Source organism: Columba livia, chromosome 1 (assembly GCF_036013475.1).
Source record: "Columba livia isolate bColLiv1 breed racing homer chromosome 1, bColLiv1.pat.W.v2, whole genome shotgun sequence".
Taxonomy (NCBI): domain Eukaryota; kingdom Metazoa; phylum Chordata; class Aves; order Columbiformes; family Columbidae; genus Columba; species Columba livia.
This window is the reverse complement of record NC_088602.1, coordinates 3,452,792-3,476,409: the sequence shown is the minus strand read 5'-3', so window position 1 is coordinate 3,476,409 and position 23,618 is coordinate 3,452,792. Positions and strand designations below refer to the sequence as shown.

At 43.9% G+C, this 23,618-nt stretch overlaps 1 protein-coding gene across 6 annotated transcripts in view; it reads right to left on the bottom strand.

Annotated features, from left to right (window-relative positions):
* The window catches only part of UVRAG (UV radiation resistance associated), a 111,749-nt gene extending 91,696 nt beyond the window's left edge, over positions 1 to 20,053 (bottom strand). Inside the window, exons 1-3 of one of the 6 annotated variants that reach the window (XM_065071705.1) lie at positions 19,933 to 20,053; positions 2,076 to 2,193; positions 631 to 665 (exon numbers count right to left, since the gene is read on the bottom strand). In XM_065071705.1, the coding sequence (XP_064927777.1) occupies positions 631 to 665; positions 2,076 to 2,193; positions 19,933 to 20,040 (261 nt within the window). In that variant the 5' untranslated portion in view covers positions 20,041 to 20,053. Of the gene's footprint in view, positions 1 to 630; positions 666 to 2,075; positions 2,194 to 8,774; positions 13,434 to 18,453; positions 18,703 to 19,932 lie in introns of those variants that run through there. The other 5 variants (XM_065071792.1, XM_065071865.1, XM_065071472.1 and 2 more) reach the window with 5 other exon arrangements.
* Positions 20,054 to 23,618: the final 3,565 nt, after the last annotated feature.

The window sequence follows — 23,618 nt, the reverse complement described above, 5'->3', positions numbered from 1 at the left end:
AGTGGTATAGTCTGCAAAACCATTTGACTCTCCCTTTATTTGGGGTGTTGCAAGCAGTGCCTCTGCTTCTACACCAAGGTTGATAAACTGCAGAGCATGAGCTTCTAATGAATCTGTACACCCAGCAAAGTAATATAGAAGTGCTCCTCGAATAGGCAATTAGCAGACATTGAAATAAAAGCAGCTATTTCTGTTGCTAACACCAGCAAGAACAGGAAAAAAAATACAATTCTCAGATAGTGAACAAAGTTAAACCAGTAAAAACCCAGCTAACATTACTTTGCCTACTTGATGTTCTCTATATTTAGAAAAGGTTTATATTGTAAAGCTTATTCACATTAAAATGCCCTATGCTAAGAGTGTTTGGTCATGGCTGCAGAACTACCAACAGTCCATCGCTCCACAACTGTTAAAATGAACGTGCATTTCTGCTATTCAATAACTCACTATTCCAACCCTTCTGAAAAGAACCTGAAAAGGAGGAGAAGAACGTGGTGGGATGCTCCTGGCAGAACTGAATAGTAGAAATATACATCTAACAGTTATGGTATTCAGCAGATAAGTCAGTATACTGCAGTAAATACAGAATTTTCAATGGGAAAGGTTTTTTTCCGTATTGAAATAACTTACCAGAGAATTCTTGATCACCTCGCTCTTATAAAATTCTAAAGAAAAATGAGTAAAAACACATCTTTAGATTAGCTTAAACACTGATACAAATCTTAGTATTTGAAATAGAAAAAGCTAAAATAAGTAACACTCGTGAAAGGTAAATACAAGTGGGTCTAGTTTATGAGTCACAGATTCACGAGAAAGACTTTCAAATGCAGTCAGGCTGTTGACTAAAAGTACTCATTCACACTTTATTATTGGCAGTAATTATTTCAATTCAGCATTTCGTCTTTATACCCAATATAATCCTCAAGATTTACTGAGGCCTTTATTTCTGGGGGAAAAAAAAGTGTGCCCCAGTGCTTTGCAATATTGGGATCAGGTCTGCAACGTGCCTGGTTTGTCACAGAACATCTTCCTGGAGGAGCACAGCACAAATAAACTAATTGCTCCGCTTTCCTGAAGAGCAAGGGTGACCTGTTCCAGATGATTAGAAAGTGAATGGTCAAATTACCTCATCAACATGCCAGGAACCCTGTATTTAAATGGAAACACGCAACTGCTGACATCACAGGCTGTGGCTTTCCCAGCCAAAAATAAGAGCTTAAAGTCTTTAGGTAGAAAGCTCTGGAAGCTGGAATACAGATTTTTGTACAATGTCTCAGTCTCTTGGAGTCCAAGGATAAAGTTTTGATGGAGTGCAGCACAGTCCTATGCACTAAATGCTGCAGAAATAGTCACCAGTTACAGGGTCACCAGCCACCACAAGAAAATCCAGAAAGCGAGCTCAAGTTATATATCCTTATCATTCTAAAAGAGCAGCCTTAAAAAAAGGTTTAACCATACCAGCTGAAAATAAAAATTAGGAGAAAAATAATTTACCTGCAAAGCTTCAACTGTTGATCGTATCAAAAGGAGCACAAAAATATATTTTAATAACAACTCTACACAATGAAGAACTACACATTGTAGTGGAAAGCAAAGCACTGAAGAGAAATAAGACCCAACACGCAAACACAGTTCTCAAAAGCAGAACAGATGCCTGGATGCTTCTTGTCATTGGTTGACAATTCTATTTTTTGAACACTTTGACAGGAGTAAATGCTTGGTTTTGCACTGTAAATAACTGGTATAGACAGAGTGGAATGCTCTCCCTCATACAAATCAATTAAAGCTCCAAACGTTTTCAAGTTTCTTAAGCGGCTGGTGGGGCAAGAGAAGAGCAACAACAAAAAGAGGCTGATTTAAGGAAAACTACCAGATCTGCCACCTCTTTTGCTGCCTTGTCTGCTGACACTGAAAGCTTTTTATGAACTCTGAAAAATAAAGAGGTTTTTTCCACTGTTAGTATACAGGATGCAAATAAGGCAGCAGGCTGTCAATGCAAAAAAAGGACAGAGATCTCGCAACATAAGAATTCAATGATTAACTAGTAAAAAGAGTTGATAGCGAGCATGGTTTACCTTTGTATATCTTGGCATTATCGCACAAGTGAAGAGTGAAGTATGTATCCAAGAGGCGATAACCATTCTTATTGATTATGTTACGGGCAGCGATATTCCGAAGATGACGAAGCCGGCGCTAAAAATGAGAAAAAAACCTAAATAATTAGAAACGTTTCTTCGATTGAAATGGAACTTTTATAAAAGCATTTTAATGATTTTCAAAGCAAAAAAGAAAATTCTCACCAAAAGCTCAATTTTCTTTGGCAAAAAGCTAGTGTGAACAAGTATTCGGCAAAGCTGTAGGAAACTGGCCGGACAAGTAACAACGAACAGCTACAAGCTCAGATTAAGCACCACTGATACCCAAAATTAAATATCCGTGTCCTTTTGTCTTGGATTGAATACACTGCAATATGTCACTGAACTTGAGTTTAAGTGAAATCATCCAACTGCAACGCTATGTTAGTTTGCTACTATATGGTATCTTGAACAAAAAAAAATCAAGAGATTTAATCAATCCCCACACAACAGCCAAATAGCTTTAATAGCTGTGGCTAAAATTCTCAGCTTCAAAGCATCCTACACCCTTTGTCTTACACAAATACTAAATATTACTGAAACAAAGAAATAAACTTAACAGCAGAGTAAATTATACTGTTAAGCGGCATTCTGTATTTTATCAGCACTGGGGAACACTGGGGATCATCCTCCATAAGAGCTACAGCACTGGGTGCTCTTGTATTGCTCATATTCACATGATTATTACATATTCATGACAATTTTTGAAAATTCTGACATACAATACACCTAAGAAATAATTGATGATAGTTATAATTGTTTAGTTTACTTACAACACATCTATTAATTATTAGTTAAATATAAACTAAGCACAATGCTTCTATACGATGTATCACCCAATGTTCTGTCTCCTCCTTGTCATGCAGAAGGGTGTAAAGCTTGGAAAATATCCCCTCGTTTTGCAGGGGGTCAGAAAGCATTTATCTTTTCGATTGGTTGATGATGGGTATCTCTTTTGCAACTTAATCACAGTAAACACGAATTTGGCAGCTTCCCTTCATTACTGCGAAATTTAACTAGTTATCAAAGCAATTTTGTAGGACTGCCCAGTCACTCTTAAACCATTGCATCGCTATGGTTCTGACTTTAATTTTGAAAATCCCAGGCTGGAGAGTTGGGCAGGGAAAAATGTAATGAAATATAACAAAGGTAAGTGTAGAGTCTTGCATCTGGGCAGGAACAACCTCAGGTTCCAGTATAAGTTGGGGAATGACCTGTTGGAAAGCAGTGTAGGGGAAAGGGCCCTGGGGGCCCTGGGGACAGCAGGATGATCATGAGCCAGCACTGGGCCCTTGTGGCCAGGAAGGCCAATGGTACCTGGGGTGGATGAGAAGGGGGTGGTCAGTAGGTCAGAGAGGTTCTCCTGCCCCTCTGCTCTGCCCTGGGGAGACCACACCTGGAATATTGTGTCCAGTTGTGGCCCCTCAGTTCCAGCAGGACAGGGAACTGCTGGAGAGAGTCCAGCGCAGCCACCAAGACGCTGAAGGGAGTGGAGCATCTCCCGTGTGAGGAAAGGCTGAGGGAGCTGGGGCTCTGGAGCTGGAGGAGACTGAGGGGTGACCTCAATAATGTTTACAGATATATAAAGGGTGAGTGTCAGGAGGATGGAGCCAGGCTCTTCTCGGTGACAACCAATGGTAGGACAAGTGGCAGTGGGGACAAACTGGAACACAGGACGTTCCACTTAAATTTGAGAAGAAACAACTTCTCAGTGGGGTGGCAGAGCCTGGCCCAGGCTGCCCAGGGAGGTTGTGGAGTCTACTTCTCTGCAGACATTCCAACCCGCCTGGACACCTTCCTGTGTAACCTCATCTGGGTGTTCCTGCTCCATGGGGGGATTGCACTGGATGAGCTTTCCAGGTCCCTTCCAACCCCTGACATTCTGGGATTCTGTGCTTAAGAGACTACCACAAACTCAGCACTCAAACTGCCACTTCAAATACATAAAGTTCTCACCAAATCCTGCAGTATTCTCCCAGTCAGTCTCTCAACCTACCAATGTCTCACCCATCCACCATGGGGGTGTTGACAAATGACTCCCGATCCTTCTTGGATCACCACAAACCACTTCCAGGCCTCAAACAACTATTTTAGTGCCTCCTTCTACCACAAAGTTCATTTTACAGCATTCTTCGTTTTCCCCAAAACCTTGTTAATTTGGAAGTCTGGATCCACCTTAAAAGAAATACTCAAGCATCAACCAAAAGCAGATTTAAAATGCTTTTGAAACCAAAAGACAACTATTCTGTTTGCAGCTCGTCCCAAAAGGCTTTTGACATGAGTTGAGAAGCCATCAGCTGTTTTGGAATCACAACGAGACACTTTATGTCACTTCAGTGATTTATTAAGTTTCTTCCCAGAAATATGTAAGAAGAATATTAAATTTCTGTTCATGTGACAGACTCAAAACCACAGGCGGATTCTTTCCTGCAAAGCCTCTTTATGAGCTAGGCTAAGACCAGAGCCTGAAATGGTATATCCAGATACCTTAACATATACATGCAACACAAAATTCAAAAGAACCCAAACCTTCTAAGCTGCATAACTGCAAAACAACATGGTCTTATTTTGTCAGAAATTTATATCAAGAATGTCAACAGAAAGATTAAGCCTCACTTAAAAAACAACAAAACAAAACACAGAACTATATGGATCTTGTGCATTATTACAAATCTACCTTTAAAGCTGTGTAGTATTGCTGGCCATTTTTAAGAGCAACCTAAATATTCCTTAAGAAATGGTTTTGAACATTGCACTCGCCATAAAAATGATCCAAGCATTTTCTGTGCCATTTCTCTCTTTTTGTTTACTTCAATACAAATATAAGTAGTATTTCAGTGGTATATCACAACGAAGCAGCCCTTCAGCAAAGTCAAAGAGGCATGTCATTTTCCACTATATGCAATGAGGTTTGGAAAAAGCTGTAGAGCATCATAACCTACACACGCACGTCTGGACAAGAGCAGAGTTTTTATTTCCACGGTTTGTGATTTCTTTGCAACCTTCAAAGTCTGGAATCTTTATCCCAAAGTCTCACTTCTCCCAAACCAGCTGGAAGAAGGACATTAAATTTGGGGCTGTGAGACCACAACACAGTTCAGGTCTAAACATGCAACAGGTGATGAATGTCTATTTATATCTCCTACTCAGTCACCACTCCTCCTCCCTTCTGTCCCATTATTTGTCCATTTAGCTGATAACTAACAAGTTTCCAATTACAGGGACGATTTCCCCATTCACATTCTTTACTATGAGGTCATGACGACAGAGAGGGACTTGGAACCTGAAAATAAACCTTTCAGTGTGCCCACGACATTGTTACTGATGTTATATTGCATTATTCAGATTTCCTCGGAACTCTATAGGGGCAGCATTCAGAGTTAATTAACCTCTCCTGACCAAAGTTAATTAGCTTTAGCCAGGAGACCACGAAGATGCATCCAAAAGACAATTCAAATCGGCTCTAAGATTTTTCATCGAGGGCTTGCAGCTGTTCTGTGACAAACAATAAGTATTATTTTAGGGAATTTTCATATCTTTATAAAGTGTTACCTCGTATGTTTCACATCTTTTGTTCAAGATATTAGAATATGTAGAACAAAAAAAGAAATACTGTCTTGTAGTTCAGCTTTCAGGCATGAGTTAAATCATCCGGCTGCATCACGTTCCTCATCTGTACCCCCATCAATAAGAACTGGTGCAGCTGCTCAGTAAATCACACCAGGGAACCGATTTGGATGCAAACGAACCGCCGCCTGCTTTTTTCTGGGGTAGTTTCACCCCATCGGTTCCTCAATATGGTTCATCATGTGGCTGTACAAGCAGCTGGGGTGATGGAAGAGGGGGGCAGTGGAGCAAAAAGCAGCCAAAGGAGACAGGAGCCCTTAAATGATAACTTAAAATATGCACGGAGATACGTACAGCTTGACGCTTGTATAGGCAAAGCGAAAAGGGGTTTACAATGATGTATAGCACATTTCAAACTGCAGAAGCAAATTATTTATGGAGAAGTGACCCCTTACACTGAATACAGCTGCAAATAATCCCATGTTCTTTCATTTCCTTTTTCTTTTAGATGAAGTGGGGATAAGCAGCCACTTCTCATTAGAGATACATGTTAGCTGTTTGCTCTTTCTATATAAGTATCAAGAAATCTTCATTGCAAGGAGGGATCCCCGCAGATGAGATGCTGTGCAACCAGAGCAGCCATTCCAAAAAAAAGGTCAGTTTAAAAATCAAAATACAAGTGCTAGAAAACATAATTAGTGCCGTAGCAGCCCCATGAGTCACATAAAACAGGCCAGCTGTGCAAACGGATAGTGCAGGATCTGCTTTCATTTAAAAAAGATAAGCAAAATATGCAGATGAGTATAGATTATTCTCTCCTCAAACAGTTGACAGTTTATCAGCAAAAAAGTACTAAAGCTCTCAGACACCACACCAAGCATTTTAATAAGATATCCTACTGCAAAAGAATAAAAGAAGTTATTTTTCAGCAGAGCACTGATTTAGGTAAGCTCCATCAAGCAGAAATGATATTAAAAGGGTTAATTAACTTTTCCAACAGCACTGAATTTCGTGCAGGCAGCCTGAACAATGGCATATCTGGATCATTGCTTAGCAGAGTAGCAGGTCAGATTTAACTGCTCATTCTAGGGGGGTTGACTTATGGAGGATGGAGGGAAGGAAAAAGTGTAACCAGCGTAAGAAGGGTGGGAAACCATCTCATACAATCGAAGCCGAAATTTACAGAAAATACTTTAAAAAGCCCAAAGTTGCCAAAAGCAAATCAGAGTTCTTACAGAGGTCTGATTCCCTGAAAAGAAATATTTCTTCTCCAGAAGATTTATTGTAGGTGACTTTCAACACCGATCACAATTTCAGCACCAGTTCTCCTTACATAGCCTTTAATGAAGCATCCTGCTTATCAGTTTTTAATATAAACATCAAGACATAATCTTCATTTCTCGACACCTCCTCTGATTTTCTGCTCTCTTCCCGATTGTTTTGCAGGAAAATACTCCATAAATTCTTTTCAGGTCAGGATCAGCTCTGACTGGTACAAGCTGGTATATATTCTGGTTTTACCTGGATTCCACATGAGTTTCCTGGCTTGTTTGTTTTATGACCCACAGGAGCTCTGGAAGAATTTCAGCAAAATCCTTCCAACTATTTTAGCATTAAAGCACGACGCAAAGATTAGTTAGCAACACAAACGTTACTACAGCAAATGGAGCTGATTCCAAGTTAACAGACCTCAGCTTGTGAGGTCAGCTATGCAGGTCTCTGAATATTTGTAATAATGAAGTCCCAGGAAAACACAAAGCTCTGTGTTTTGTAGCTGACAGCAATCAGGTTGAATATTTTTTAGAGAGCAGTGTAGGGGAAAGGGACCTGGGGGTCCTGGTGGACAGCAGGATGAACATGAGCCAGCACTGGGCTCTTGTGGCCAGGAAGGCCAATGGTACCTGGGGTGGGTTAAAAGGGGGTGGTCAGTAGGTCAGAGAGGTTCTCCTGCCCCTCTGCTCTGCCCTGGGGAGACCACACCTGGAATATTGTGTCCAGTTGTGGCCCCTCAGTTCCAGCAGGACAGGGAACTGCTGGAGAGAGTCCAGCACAGCCACCAAGATGCTGAAGGGAGTGGAGCATCTCCCGTGTGAGGAAAGGCTGAGGGAGCTGGGGCTCTGGAGCTGGACAAGAGGAGACTGAGGGGTGACCTCATTCATGTTTACAGATATCTAAAGGGTGAGTGTCAGGAGGATGGAGTCAGGCTCTTCTCGGTGACAACCAATGATAGGACAAGGGGTAATGGGTACAAACTGGAACACAAAAGGTTCCACTTAAATATGAGAAGAAACTTGTTCCTGGTGAGGGTGGCAGAGCCTGGCCCAGGCTGCCCAGGGAGGTTGTGGAGTCTCCTTCTGTGCAGACATTCCAACCCGCCTGGACACCTTCCTGTGTAACCTCATCTGGGTGTTCCTGCTCCATGGGGGGATTGCACTGCATGAGCTTTCGAGGTTCCTTCCAATCCCTGACATTCTGAGATTCTGTGATTTTTAACTTTCTTAAAAAGCATAAAATTTCTAAAAAAGAAAAATCTGTCAAAATATGGACTGTATTTGGCCAACATTTGTATTATTTATTATCATAGCTCTAAACCTTGTTACTACAACTTCCCATTTCCTCAGATTTTCACTACTTGCTTTCGCCTGTTCGTACCAGTTTGACTATTAAGTAGCAATCATATGATACGAGTTCTTGGAAGTCAGATGACAGACAAGAATTCATACTTCAATTTTATGTAAGCTTTCAAGCTGCCTTGTTTTCCAATTTAATACACTCCACTACAAAAAAAAAAGGTACATTACAGAAGGTTTGCGTCAAGTACACAAAGCTTTTAACAGCAAAGGAACGTACAATGGGAAGTTCAGATGTTTTGTCACTTAAAGCCACAGGAAGGACAGGAAAATGTTTGTACTCCAATTTACACACTTGCTAGGAAGATTTTTTTTGTACGTTTTGTAATCAGTTTTTCTCAGCTCAGCTTCTGACAGCTCAGAGTAAAGAGAATCACATGTGATTTCAGATCTACTTCAAAGCAAAGCAGAAGCATTTGATACACAGTTTTGTAGGACATACCATAAGGAATTTATGTGAAGACAGCAAGACCATCAAAGCCACACAGCCACCATCAGTTCAATTAATTGCTTGTGGATCTCCTCATAATTTTGCCCCTCTTCATATCTCAGTTTCCTTATGTCAAGGGATGGGATTTAACAGCAGTTCAGGAATTAATTTCCCTTTCTAAGGCTCAGCTACTTTCTGGTACCAGTTCGAAGATGCACAGTAAGAATGTAACTGCATTTTTTTCCTGTGAAGATGCAACATAGATACATATAACACTTTATTTCCTCACACTGCTAAAGATTTGATGCAAAGAACGAGACACATTGAATCTGTGCAGTGTGATTTACCCAGAATAAATGACCACAAGAAAAGTCAAACATGGGCTTGAAGTTTTCACAGACGTGCAATTGTGGATTTTACTTTACAGTTCCTTAAATCAACGTACTTCCTTTCCATTACACTTATGAGCATCTGAAAGGCTTTTGAAAGGTTCACTTTAGACAGAAAACACCTGTGAAACCTTCACTTGAACACATTAAGGCTCAATACAGGTTTCCTAATCATTCATACTCCACCACAACTACCCCTGTATTGCATTGAGAGTTTCAACAAGGACAGTCAGCAAATGGATTATGTGGTCCAAAAGACATGGAGTCTTCCCTAATTCATACAGGGAGAAAGTGACAGAGGAAAAACAAGGAGCATCCCTATATTTGACATGGCCCATGCAGAGGTATAAATATTCTCCAGCTACTGAGTCTTCTCTTAGCTCAACCCAAAGCTAAATAATGCAATATGTGAAGTCCATGTTATATCTAACAAAGTATGTCAGTCCATAGCACAACCTGCTCCTTTAATGCTAATTAAAATGACAGCACTAGTATCAGAAAATAATGAAGATAGCTAATTGCATAATCACTGAAAAAAATTAAAGATAGATACATATTACTCTTAATAGGTGGCGAAGTCCTTTGATCTATCCTCCTTTGTATCCTTTCTTACTACCTACCCCACTAAACTCTTTCCTCTTTAAATGACTGAATTTACACTAGGGAGCAACTCAGAACTCAAGTTCAACCTCAGAGTAATGATGTAAACAGCTGGTAACTGTTCAACAGGAGCAAGAAATCTCTTTATGCACAGAAGTACACCTACAGAAAATCTACACTGCTTTATTAGAGCTCAGAACCAACTAAACAGTCAAGATCAAAACTGATATTCAACACAAGCCCACAGTGTTCAAACTCTTCACTAATCTTCTGCATCCTCATCCTTCTTTCCACATCCAAAACTCGTGCTCACCTCTGCAGAAAGACTGAAAGAGCTCATCATTTAAAACATAATGTAGGAACAGGTACGGAAGACAGCAGTACTCAGTCTTAGGATACAAACAGCTGGTTAGGCGCAACAGAACAAGTCTCAAAACATAGAATTTACTTAAAATGTAACATTAGCAGATTCAAAAGCAAAATCATAAGCCCATGCAGTGACTTAAGCAAATCAAGTTCTTTCTGTGCATGGTTTGAACAGCTGTGTTTGGTTATGGTCACTACCACACCAAGAGTGACAGATCAAGCAAGCTGGCAAACACCTTAACTCTGAAAAATAACTGTCAGCACACCCTAAAATATTGTTCTAAACTGGGCTTAAGAAAATCTTACAAGCACTGACCACTTGCCAGACAAAGCTCCTCTTGCTAGCTGTTTATATAAGATACAAATAACAAGGAACTACATACACAGTCTGTCCATCTTTAACCAAGACCTTTAAGGCACAGCAGCTACAAATAGCATCTTTCCTTATTGACGTTTTCCTCCCAGTTCATCTAAATATTTACTCACTTGCAAGATGAAAGACCAAAACTGTAACTGCTTCTTCCATACAACATGCGAACTATGCCATGGGTAGAAAAGATCAGGGCACAAGTTCTACCCCATTAATAATGCACTATAGCAGCTCAGAGAAGTCCCTTAAGCCTCTTAATGTCACCTTGGGCAAGAGAGGTTTAGTCCATATTAGCTGTGGGAATGACCTGGGAATACCAATTAAGCAATGGAAAACAGGATGATGCTAAGAAGGAAGGACCCAAAAAAGTAAACAGGTCCTTATGGAATAAAGCATCAACAAAAATCAAAGCAAAGGCACTTCTGACTTTAAAGAATCACTTGATTTTAGGCATGCACCAAGTTACACAAGCAAACAGCAGCCACAGATTAATAACCTGAAGCATATGAATGTTTATCATGTTACTGGATGACAATTCAAGGGCAGAGCAGCGTCTCTTCATTAACAAGGAATGAGTCCTTAGTTACCAGCTACCAAGACCTTTCCTTCACTCAATTAAGAGTATTCCCCAACCCTCCACATATCTCCTGAATAAAGCATCAAAACTGATTTATTAGAGCTTTCTGACAGAACAGTCTCTAACTTATCAACAGATCATCCAGTCTGTGAATCACACTTGCATTCCTTGGAAAAAAGTACACACTGCAGAGAGAAAATAATCTAGCACCAGATTAACATCCAACCTTCTGGGCTACAATTATGGTTTGACAGCAACTTTAACAACAGTTTCCTACTAATTATCTCTAATAAGCGTTATACATGGATACAGCTGGACGTGGATACAAATGTTTTAACACTAGGTCCACATTCACATTGTGGTGCTTGACTGGAGCGGCACTTCCCTCCCCATTTGGCCTTTAAAGATAGCACACGTCAAGGAGAAGTGAAAGCAATATTCAAATATGACACTTTCCATCCGCTATTCTGATTTCCCCCAGCATTTTTAGTAGGAAAGGGGAAGTAAAATACTTAAGAATCACTCTTTGTTTTCATATTACTCAGTGGAATGTAAAACAATAGCTACATAAAACTACTTTAAGCTCTTTTCACACTGTTTTAGCTGAAAAACTAGAACACACGTACCCATGCAGCAGCTTTCTTCACTTCTCCCACACACAAGACCTCTCAAACTCATTTGCGAGCACATTTTCAGTCACCTATTTCTGTCATATTACCCAAGTTGGTGCACACATCTTTAAAGAAAGTAACCATGAAATTTTAACCTTGTTCTAACTCACCCATATTCTTCTCATCTTGCTTCACCTCTACTCACTCAGATCACCTCAAGTATCTAAGGTACTGGATGGTCACTTTCAACTCCTGAAAATATGTTTTTATTTATTATAGGAATTCAGAAGCACCTGCAATCCAAAAGTACTTTTTCTTTCCTTCCTGGAAAGGTCTTTCCAGAAGTACTTTCAAAAGAAAAAACATCTTTTGCTTTGAAGTTCACTCGTGACTTCCATTCCTTTCCATCCTGGGTTCAAACAGTGCAGCAATGCAAGTTTCTGAAGCGTGTACATTAAAGCTCGTGTCATTACTAAAACCCCAGACGCTCAAAGACTGTCAGACATTTAGTATATATTATTTCTTTAAATGTAGCTCAGTGGAACAATTTCTTACACAAGAAATTTTATAGAATGGACAGAATCTTCAATGCTATGGTCCTCAATGAGATATTTGGATCTTGCCATCAACTTCCCACTTATTTATAGGAAAGAAAATGGAATAAGAGTATAAACCTGAAAAGGACCTTCACGGTCTTTGAATTAAATATCTTTATTACATTCAACCAGTTCATGGAAGGTAAACATTACAGAGTGGATTCATGTTCAAAGTTGATTTGGGGGCTTTTCTTCCTACCACTTACGGGTCTGCTCCAGAACTTTGTTTGGTTGATAGAAGCTTTTTCAGTTCATAAATAAGATTTTCATCTTCAGTCTTCAAAACTAAAGACCTTTCCCTGCCAAAGAGGTTTAGGATGAGGACAACCTACTGTTTTGAACAGTGGTGGGACAGGAGAAAGGAGAAAACATATCCTGGCCACATAATAGTTTTACCTGGCTAATGGAAATGCCAACGTGTATTTCATAAAACCAACATGCATCTAGTCTGACAAGTCTGTACCAGCACTGAGTATAACCAAATGTCATGTTCTGCAGTTTGTTGAAGTTTAGAGTACAAAGAAACCTCACATGGTCCATCATGGAACCAGTTCAGGCCCCTTGACCTTATCATCCTAAAACTCTCTCCCACACTATGGAGCTAAACTGCTCCTAGAGTTCAACTAGTACAGAAGCCACACGAGCCACCTTTTCTAAGTTTTGCTCCTAAAAATCCATCTGAATTCCATTCTGAATCCCAGCCTGCAAGTGAACAGAGGTTACAGTGTCCTTGGAAAGTCCCACTGCTTGCTCCACCCTAAACACAAATTCTGAAGTTTGTGGCTGAAAGGTCATTGCTGCTCATTTCCACAGAAACTTCCACCATCTGACAAGAGATGAGCTGAAAGATATAGAAGATATTGGGTCATGTGGACTTCGGTCTAGCATGGCTATACAGGATGGAACAAGTTACTCCTGCCCTTCTTACCACCGCGTCCATCTTCACCAGAGCACATCTCACTCCCTTCCACATAACACATCCACAGTCTTTGAGCAGCTCATCTTGGAAACCCACGTTGGACACAACTACATGGGGCACACTGAAACACGACTGACCAACACTGAACTGGAACTAAATCCTCTCATGGAAAAGAACTAACTCAGTTTATGTCTCATAGTGTATCCCCTAGTATCTATAATACCTAGCTTTTTTTCTCCCCATTGCCCAACGTATCTCCAGTGAGCAGAAAATCACTTACATCAAGGCATCAATAATAGAGGTCCAAGAGTTGAACGGTTTCCTGGGGAAAAAAGCAGATATCGGTGGAGGTGATCTACAGTGCCATTATAGAACGGCCTAATGTACAGTATAAACATCACCTACCATTTTTTGCCTATAATTCCTGTATCAAAAATAGCATGATCAGCAGGACAAGGGCAGTGATCCTTCCCCCATACTCTGCATTGGTGAGGCCACACCTGGAGTGTTGTGTTCAGTTCTGGGCCCCTCAGCTCAGGAAAGAGATTGAAGTGCTGGAGCGGGTCCAGAGAAGAGCAACAAGACTGGGGAAGGGACTTGAGCACAAGCCCTATGGGGAGAGGCTGAGGGAGCTGGGCTTGTTTAGTCTGGAGAAGAGGAGGCTTAGAGGTGAGCTCAGCACTCTCTAGAACTACCTGAAGGGCAGTTCTAGCCAGGTGGGGATTGGGCTCTTCTCCCAGGCATCAGCAATAGGACAAGGGGCCATGGGCTTCAACTCTGCCAGGGGAAATTGAGGCTGGAGATTAGAAAGCAATTCTTTGCAGAGAGAGTGGTCAGGCATTGGAATGGCTGCCCAGGGAGGTGCTGGACTCACCGGCCCTGGAGGTTTTTCAACTGAGACTGGACATGGCACTTAGTGCCATGATCTAGTCAATGGACTGGAATTGGACCAAGGGTTGGACTGGATGATCTCTGAGGTCTTTTTCAACCCAATCGATTCTGCGATTCTGTAATTTGGAAGTAATAGATGATCTTCAGTCAAGCCAGTGGAAATCAGCGACACAAACAGACCAAACTTTCTAGCTTACAGTCAGTAAGTAATGGTGGTAGAGATGCAACCAGCTGATGAGCATTTTCCCTGCAGTTGGTGTACAGTCAAACCACTCCCAAGTGGCTGCTGAAATGACGTTTTAAAATCAGTCAAGTCACTGAAGTGCTAATACACTTACAACCTTATACTCATCTACTACACTGGCATCCACAGTGGGGTTTGTTTGCTTTTCTTCTGTCATCTATCTTTATCACAATTAAGTGATGGGGACATTTTAATAATTTTCTGACATGGTTCTAGCCATTATTTCTGAGGGATCCTCCTCTGCTTCACCCAAAACCAAACGCAATTATACCTATAGATTATTCGTGTCATGTGGACAAGGGGGATTGGACACGCTTAAACCACAGACTGACTGAAAATCATTCATTTAAGAAAAAAAAATTTATGGGCTCTTTTTCTTCATTACAACTCTTTATTCACGCACTACAGCCTGTGCTGTACAGTACGGCTGTTTGTACTGCAGTTCAAGTTCAAGCTTCAAACACTGTCTCACAGTTCATCAAAAGCTTCTATCTCATGGTGGAATTGATAGCAAAAGTTCCTCAATTTCAGCATGAAGGAAAAGTTTGCTGGAGGCGCTGTTTTTGGAGCCCACAAAGATGTGCTTTTCTGCCTCTAGAGAAGCACACATGACAATCAGCACAGGAACATTGAAAAGATCATTTGACTGCAGCATAACTGGCTCTGTCTGTTAAGATGGCATTTTTTTGCCCAACCTCTTTCATTTGGAATATGAGAGTCTGAAATGTTTGGCTTCCCCAACCCCTCCCCCCCATGGATTTGAACTGCTTATGATGACAGGACTGAGAAGTTTTGAGCATTTAGAAATCAGTAAGTATTCATGACACTCCTGGCTTTCTTGCCTCAAGCAACTAGAAAGAGATAATGCTAAAGAATATCTGCTTTTAAAGTGTAATTATTTCCCAACACATTTTTAGTTCTGTTAGACTTGCTCTTCCAGCAAAAGAAAATGACGGTCTGACACAATTACTTAGGGATACAAATTGGAATTTTATGCTTAACCAGATGCATTTATCCACAGCCATATCCTCTGTTTCTCCCACTTAAAAGGCAGAATATGACAGCAAAAGGCATTCTTAGGCCAGGTCATCCTGTCACCAACAAGCAAGTTAAAGAATAGGTTAGTCAGCCTGACACAAGTGTTGTCACAGTGGCAAAAGGTTTCAGACATGACTTTCCACTCCTGCAAATGTGTCAGTAGCAGGAACTTTGTCTTCTAGTCAATACGAATTTCACTGGAACAATTAAATCTAGACTAAACCCACATTACAGTCATTAAAAAGTCACTTCAGTCATTAAAAGCACTCACCTTAAGTTCACATTTGAGAATTTGGTCTTTAGGGAGGTTTATAGCTGTGACTCAGACCACCTTACTCTTGTCCTTATAGTCAAAAAATGCAGCATTGGTTGTTCTAGAGAAAACTGCCTACTAAAACAAATCACTGAGCTGATTTCTGTGCTGGCAGGTAGCAAATAATTACCTTGCATTATGTAGCACCACACTCAGATCAGCCAGATTTTTTGCATTACAGAAGTGGTACAATAGACTGGAACGACTTTTCATTCTTTTTCCTGATTCTGCAGTACAATATCAGCCCCTTCAAGGTAAAGTATCTTGTAATTCAGTAACAGACATTTAAGCTCAGATAAAACAGTGAGAGAGGATGATTTATTATCACTCTCTGACTGTAGTTACAGAGCTTCTTGATTTGATTACAAGCACTGACACAGCACACAGACACCTCAGCACATGGTCCTTATATTTGCAGAGCACACAACAAAACAATACCTCAGACTTTGTCCAAGGCTTACATTTGCTACAATTAATATTTCTTCAGTGCCCACCCTAGGGAACTTAAACTAAATATTTACTTGACTGGAACACAAACCGATGATTCAGTTTCTGTTCCTCAAAACTCCTACAAAAGTGTCTGCTCCTAGAAAAAATGACTGTGTTTTGGTGTCACTTTCACAAATGAAGTCCAATGACTAATAACTAAGGCTTCTCCCTGCAGCGTTCACTTGGTTCTTGCATAAGCCTGGGAAAGAATAAAACCAAAAATTCAGCAGGGAGAAGGCCTTACTTGATCTCTGGAACAATCCGCTGCTCCCTGTAAAGTTCACTCACAGTAGTGCTCGTGTTTATGTTCTTTAACATAGAACAGGCCCACATTTTAGAGTAAGTACTTGCTGTCAGATTAGGGTCAATACTTGCACAGCTCTGGTGGCCAAGAGCCGTCTCCATTCCCTCCCTTTGCCCCTAAGAGGACATCTGGTAAATCATGTTTATCCAAGGAGCAGTTATCTCTCCATTTCAAGTTGGCATCTATTGATTTTTCTCTAGGAACTCCTCATTTTCACACCTGGAAGCACGTAGCTCAACTCTGATCACTTGTCTACTTCTTAATAACATTGACTGCACCGAAGTAATGAACTAAATCTTCACATGCAGATTCAGATCTCAGAGAACTTCTACGGAAAAGCATGCCTGTGCTAAGTAATTATTCACTCCACTCCCTCACACTGCTTAAGCTGACTAGACCCATAAAATAAAAGGCACTGCATGCAAGAGGGGAAAGGGCACAGACTTCGTTTGATACGGATTGCTAAACCCTCCAGCACAGCCTAGACTTCCTCACTTAACCTCACTTCTAACGCTCTCCAAAACTAAAACACGGGACGGTTGCCCAGTAAACCAAAAGCCAACTACCAGCAAACAGGAAAAACAGTTAGCCGAAGGAAGGATGTGATGGGGAGGGAACATTACAGCGCTGTTCGGAACTCACCGTAGGTTTTATCCTCCACCCCAATTCATCAGGAGAGCAGAGGGCACCCCAGCTGTTCCCACCTCATCAGCTACCCAAGCTTAAAGCTGATTTATCTGGGTGTTATCTGTGCTGCAACTCTCAGCTGCAGTTTGCATCCAGCATCTCCATGGGCACAGGAGCAGCCTCTTGGGGAGAGGGAACCCCCTCCTTGACTCTCCAGTGCTGGCACAAAAAGGGCACAGACCACTGTCCCCATGGAAAAGGGTCCTCACCCTCTCATCTTCCTACCAGCTCAAGAAAAGGGGGCTAAAACTCCCTTCCTCAGGGACCCCACTTCCATCAGCTTGGGGACTCTGCCTCAGGCATCCCTGTATATCAGAGGCATTGCACTTTAGAGAGCACTTCTCCATCTCTTCACCTTCAGGGGGGCCCAAACCTTGGGGAGCACCCCCATTCACCTCAGGGGATGCACACATCTCAGAGCACCTCCACATCTCAGTGAGCACCCCTTTCGTGTTGGGGCAACCTATACCTCAGTGTGCTCCCCACCTTCACCACAGGGGACCCCCACATCTCAGCACACCTCCACATCCCAGGTAGCATGCCACTTTTACCTCAGGGGACCCCACATCTCAGGATGCACCCCCTTTTCTGCTCAGGGCACCCCAGACCTCAGTATCCACCCCCTCCTTCACCTCAGGAGATCCCCACATCTCAGGGCACCTTCACATCTCAGTGAGCACCCCTCTTCATGTTGGGGCAACCCCACCTTCACTGCAGGGGATCCCCACATCTCAGCACACCTCCACATCCCAGGTAGCATGCCACTTTTACCTCAGGAAACCCCACACCTCAGTGAGCACTCCCCTTTCACCTCAGGGGAACCCACATCTCAGGATGCACCCCCATATCTCAGTGAGCACCCCCCTTTCAACTCAGGGCACCCCAGACCTCAGTATCCACCCCCTCCTACACCTCAGGGGATCCCCACGTCTCAGGGCACCTTCACATCCCAGGTAGCACCCCCCTTTTACCTCAGGGGACCCCACATCTCAGTGAGCACCTCCACATCTCAGTAAACACCCCTCTTTCACCTCAGGACACCCCCAGATCTCAGTGAGCAACGCCCTTCACCTCAGGGGACCCTCCAGACCAGGGAGCAACCCCCTTCACTTCACAGGGGACCCCATACCTCAGTGAGCACCCTCACATCTCACTGAGCAACCCCCCTTCACCTCAGGGCACCCTCCCCTCAAGGAGGGCCCCTACACCTCAGGGAGCACCCTCGCATCCCAGGTAGCACCCCCTCCCCCAGCTGAGGCCGCCTCCGGCCCGACCCTCCCCTGAGGTCCCGCCGTACCTGCTGCGAGGGCAGCTCCACATGCAAGGCCCGGGTGGCGGAGCCCGGGGGTAAGGCGGCGGGGCCGGCAGCCGAGCTCATCCTCACGGTAGGGCAACGGCCGGGCAGCGGCTGCAGCGCATGAGCCCCGCGGGCCGCTCCCCCCCTGCCGCCGGGCACCCAGGGGTTAATGGCGGCAGCAGCACCGGCCCGGGCCGCTCGCTACGGAGCCATATTACCGCAGTGCTGGGGGGCGGCCGGCGGGGGGCGGGAGGGAAGCAGTGTTCCGCTCGCTCATTGGTCGCTGCTGCGCAGAGGCGGGAGCGCGGCTGCGCCCTTGAGAGGCGACTGGGTGAAAGCAACGCCAATCAACGCTCCTCTCCGCGGCCTCTGTCAAACACTCGGGACAGGAGCGGGCGCCGATTGGAGCGTCGACTTCCGGAAGGAGGGACGGCAACCAAAGGAGCGGCAGGTGATTGGAACAAGGCGGGTTTGATTGACGTCTCTCGTCTACAGTCACGTGTTGGGGGGAAGCTGTTTTTATCACGTGGTGGGACGAAAATATTTTGCTGGGCGGGTGTGCGGGGGGGACAGGGGGCGGGTGTCGCCATGGCAACGGGAACGGCCTGGCACTGCCGGGCCACGCTACCCACATCGTGTCACCTGCCCCACATGACACCAGCCAGCCCCACATCATGTAACCTGCCCCACACCAACCTGCCCCATATCATGTCACCTGCCTCACATCGTGTCACCCGCCCCACACCACACCAACATATCCCACAGCATGTCACCTGTCCCACAGCATGTCACCTGCCCCACACCAACCTGCCCAATGTCACCCCAATCTGCCCCACACCACACCAACCTGCCCCACAGCATGTCACCTGCCCCACATCATGCCACCTGCCCCACACCACAGCAACCTACCCCACAGCATGTCACCTTCCCCACACCATGCCACCTGCCCCACATCATGTCATCTGCCCCACACTATGTCATCTGCCCCACACCAACCTGCCCCATGTCACCCCAACGTGCTCCACACCACAACAACCTACCCCCCATCATGTCACCTGCCCCACATCACCCCAACCTACCCCACATCATGTCACCTGTGCCACATGACACCAACCTGCCCCCAACAGACCAACTTGTCCCACATCATGCCAACAAACTCAACATCACACCAACCCACCCCACCCCACTCCAACCCACCCCACACCATGTCCACCCACCCCACATCATATCCACCCATCCCACATCATGTCCACCCATCCCACATCATGTCCACCCACCCTACATCACACTGACCCACACCGCACTGCACCAGCTCACCTCACATGGTGCCAACTCACCCCACATCAGGCCAACCCTGATGCCAACACACGCTGAGCCCCAACACAGCCATCCCCCCAGCGCCCACCACCATCCCACCCAGACAACATCCATCCTGGCCAAAAAGACCATCCCCACCAGAGTGACACCACCCCCACGTACCATGCAGCACTGGGAGCGCCAGTCCTGTCCCCATGCCCCTCTGGGGCCACCAATGCCCACGGCACCTTCGCTGGTGTAGGTGGCCATGCTGGAGACGCTCGTCCCCATTGCATTGACAGGGACCAGCAAGGGCTGTGCCAAAACACCCATCCCCACGCCACTAGGAACACCCGTCCCACCACCCCGCAGCAGTACTGGGAACGCCTGTCCCCAGTGTGAGCCGCGACGCTGGAAATGCCTGTTCCCACCAGATCAGGTGGCTCTGGAAGGGCTGAGTGTGGCGTGTAGTGCTGGAAAGTCCTGTCCTCCTGTTCTCCTGTCCTCCTGTTCTCCTGTCCTCCTGTTCTGCTGTCCTCCTGCCCTCTTCTCCTCCTGTCCTTCTGTCCTCCTGCCCTCAGCCCCATGGAGGTCCCACACCATAGAGGACTTCTCCACTGGAAGCCCCCAAGCCTTCGTTCATGTACAGTACCCATGGTTTTGCAATATTCATGCTGTGTTGAAGTGCATTATACCAGCATTGTCTTTAGCATGTGTTTTGGTCTTGGGTATTCAACCACAAACTCATTAAAAATTTAAAAACAACAATGAGGGGAAGAACATGAAAAGTGGAGTAGAAAGTCAAGTTGGCTGGAGTTCCTTGCAGAAATCATCCCCTTCCATCCTTCTTCCCTTGCAACCATGGTCTGTCTTTCCCCAAAGTGCTTCGTAGGAGTGGAAAATGGAGCTGACAAACTCTTTCCTTTGGTTAGCAGGTGGTAATTCCCCATTTCACCTCATTGTGACAAGTTGATGTGGACTTTCTTACCAAACTGTGTGATTCTACGTGTGGGTCTCCAATAAATTCGAAACCTCAAGCTCAAGTTTTGGGTGCCGTGAGTGTGGCGTTGTGTTTGAGTTCTGAATGTTGCTGTGTCCAACCAGGGAAATTATTTCAAAGCAGTATCCTTATTATTTCGGAAGATCTTCTGGGAACTGGTGCCTCTCCATTTTCTTTCTTCTGATTAAAAAAAACCCTATTATTTCAGTATTTTCAAGCATCCAGACTTCCGAGCCACATTGTGGAGATCAGGAGGTTCAAATGCAGTAATTTTAGACCTGTTGTATCAGCTTGATTCACCTCCTAGCTTCTGGTTCATTACAATGCATGTTCTCCTTGCCTTTGAACTTTTCATCTTCACCTTAGAGTATCAAAACTTGCTTTTTAAAACAAAATCTATTTGGGTTTTGGGCAACACTTTATGAATTTGAAGCTCTTTAGATACGGCCCTTCTACGGAGCAAACTAGTTATAGCTCAGAATTGTATCTAAAACTAAAGATCACTACACAAGAACAGTTTCTCCTTAGGTAAATCACTGACAATGGTTTATGGAAACAACACGCCATGGCTTGTTTGCCCAGAACAACAAAGGATTTAAAAATAGAAAGAAAATCAATGCTCAGGTGATACGTGACTATTCTGTGACCAACTTACACTGATTTGGTGAATTTTAAGTCAATATGACACTACCGTAGCAGGATTTTCCTATTTTTCTTCATTTCTACGAGAGTAGAAGACTATCTCAAAACTTTCTTAAAATACTGGTATTTAGATGAGTCAAATGAGTTACTTGACATGGCTGCTTGCATGCCCTATATATGGAAATTGCATTTAATTTGCCGCTTAATGTATACTGGAAAATATAACCCATAATTCAGGGACTAAAAAGCAAAATTTCCCCCAGAGGATAATTCAAATATGACCCCAAATCCCAAGTTAATTTATTAATGATTTCATAGCAGCAGAACTGATATAGCACCAAAGAAGTCCCTGTAGATGTCCAGCTCGTGCTAGTTAAGGTTTCGGCCTCATACTCTAAATTTCAGACTTATCTTTGCTTTTTGTTATCTTAGCATGATAAAAAGGTTTTTGCGAGGGAATTATAAAAATGCTCATTATACACGATACCATCTCATGGTGGTATTGAGGAGCTTTTAGGGATAAGTTTCACATTTGATTTTCATCAGCTTTGAGGGGTTAAGTCCATCCCTTCGCATAGCTCACCACAGAAACCATCTAATAACCCAGATTCTGTCTGAATCCAAACCAAATAATCATCCATTTGGAGCTTAAAATAATGAGTTAATTAATAAGGATTGGCGGTTTATTTTAACCAGAGTATTTGCAGGCTGCAGCTGGGGAGGACTGTGGCTTCTTTTATCTCTGATTTATGAACAGTCGGAGCAGAAATGCTGGAGCGGTGTTGCCAATCTCAGCTGTATACATCGCATGATGTAGGGCCCTATGTAATTACCGATGCCGTAGGAAACAGTCATGTGAGATTTTTAACCACATAAAAAGGCTGGTGTTCTCTGTTATCGTTCAGAAGATCACAGCGTGACTTTTATTACATCCCTATGGATGTTCCTGCAGCTGATTATCATAAAATATGAAATTCCTGTGGCTGCAGCAAGTTCACGCAGGGTTCCCACTAGCTTGACCTGCCCGTCTGTCCAAGTTGAGTGGTGTGGGTGATGCTCTATGGGATGGGATCCACCCAGAGGGAGCTTGTATGGCTGCAGATGTGGGCTTGTGAGAACCTCGTGAAGTTCAACAAGGCCAAGTGCAAGGTCCTGCATGTGGGTCAGTGCAATCCCAAGCACAAATAGAGGCTGGGAATCAGTGTATTGAGAGCAACCCTGAGGGGAAGGACTTGGGGTGCTGGGGGTGAAAGATTGGCCATGAGCCATCAACGTGCACTTGCAGCCCAGAAATCCACCCCTGTCCTGGGCTGCATCCCCAGCAGCGTGAGCAGCAGGTGGAGGGAGGGGATTCTGCCCCTCTGCTCCGCTCTGGTGAGACCCCCCTGCAGTGCTGGTCCAGCTCTGGGTCCTCAGCACAGGACACACATGGACCTGCTGGAGAGGGGCCAGAGGAGCCCCAGAAATGATGCGAGGCTGGAACAGCTCTGCTGGGAGGACAGGCTGAGAGAGTTGGGGTGTTCAGAAGCTCCGGGGAGACCTTAGTGCGGCCCTTCCGGACTTAAAAGGGTCCTGTAAGAAAGATGGAGACAGACTTTTGAGCAGGGCCTGTTGTGATAGGACAAGGGGTGATGGTTTTAAATGAAAAGAGGGGAGATTCAGGACAGACATGAGGAAGAAATTGTTGCCCTCAGGGTGGTGAGAGCCTGGCCCAGGTTGGCCAGAGAGGTGGTGGATGAACCATCCCTGGAGACATCCCAGGCCAGGCTGGACGGGGCTCTGAGCAACCTGAGCTGGTGAAGATGTCCCTGCTCATGGCAGGGGGTTGGACTAGATGATCTTTAAGGTCTTTTATGACCCAAACCATTCTGTGATTCTGTGATTCTATGATCTTGAGTTTTCTTCATGTGAATCCAATTGGCAAACAGGGAAAAAGGTTTTCAAAACCATTGTTTGATTACTGAGCATGTCTTGTGTTCACATGTGGTCTAAACTCACACCAGCAGCTCCTCACTTTGACCTTATGGAAAGCCAGAAGTAGTTTCTTCTGGACATTCTTTTGTGGAAAGTAGAGCCAGAAAATAATTTAAATTATTACTAACAGGATTTCAAAATGCAATTTTAACGAAGTACGGTAAACAGTCTTGAAGAATAAAGCATCTTTTTGAAAATTCTCTGGAGAAAGCTGCTTGAAATAGCACTCAGGAATTGTCAGAAAAGCCATTTA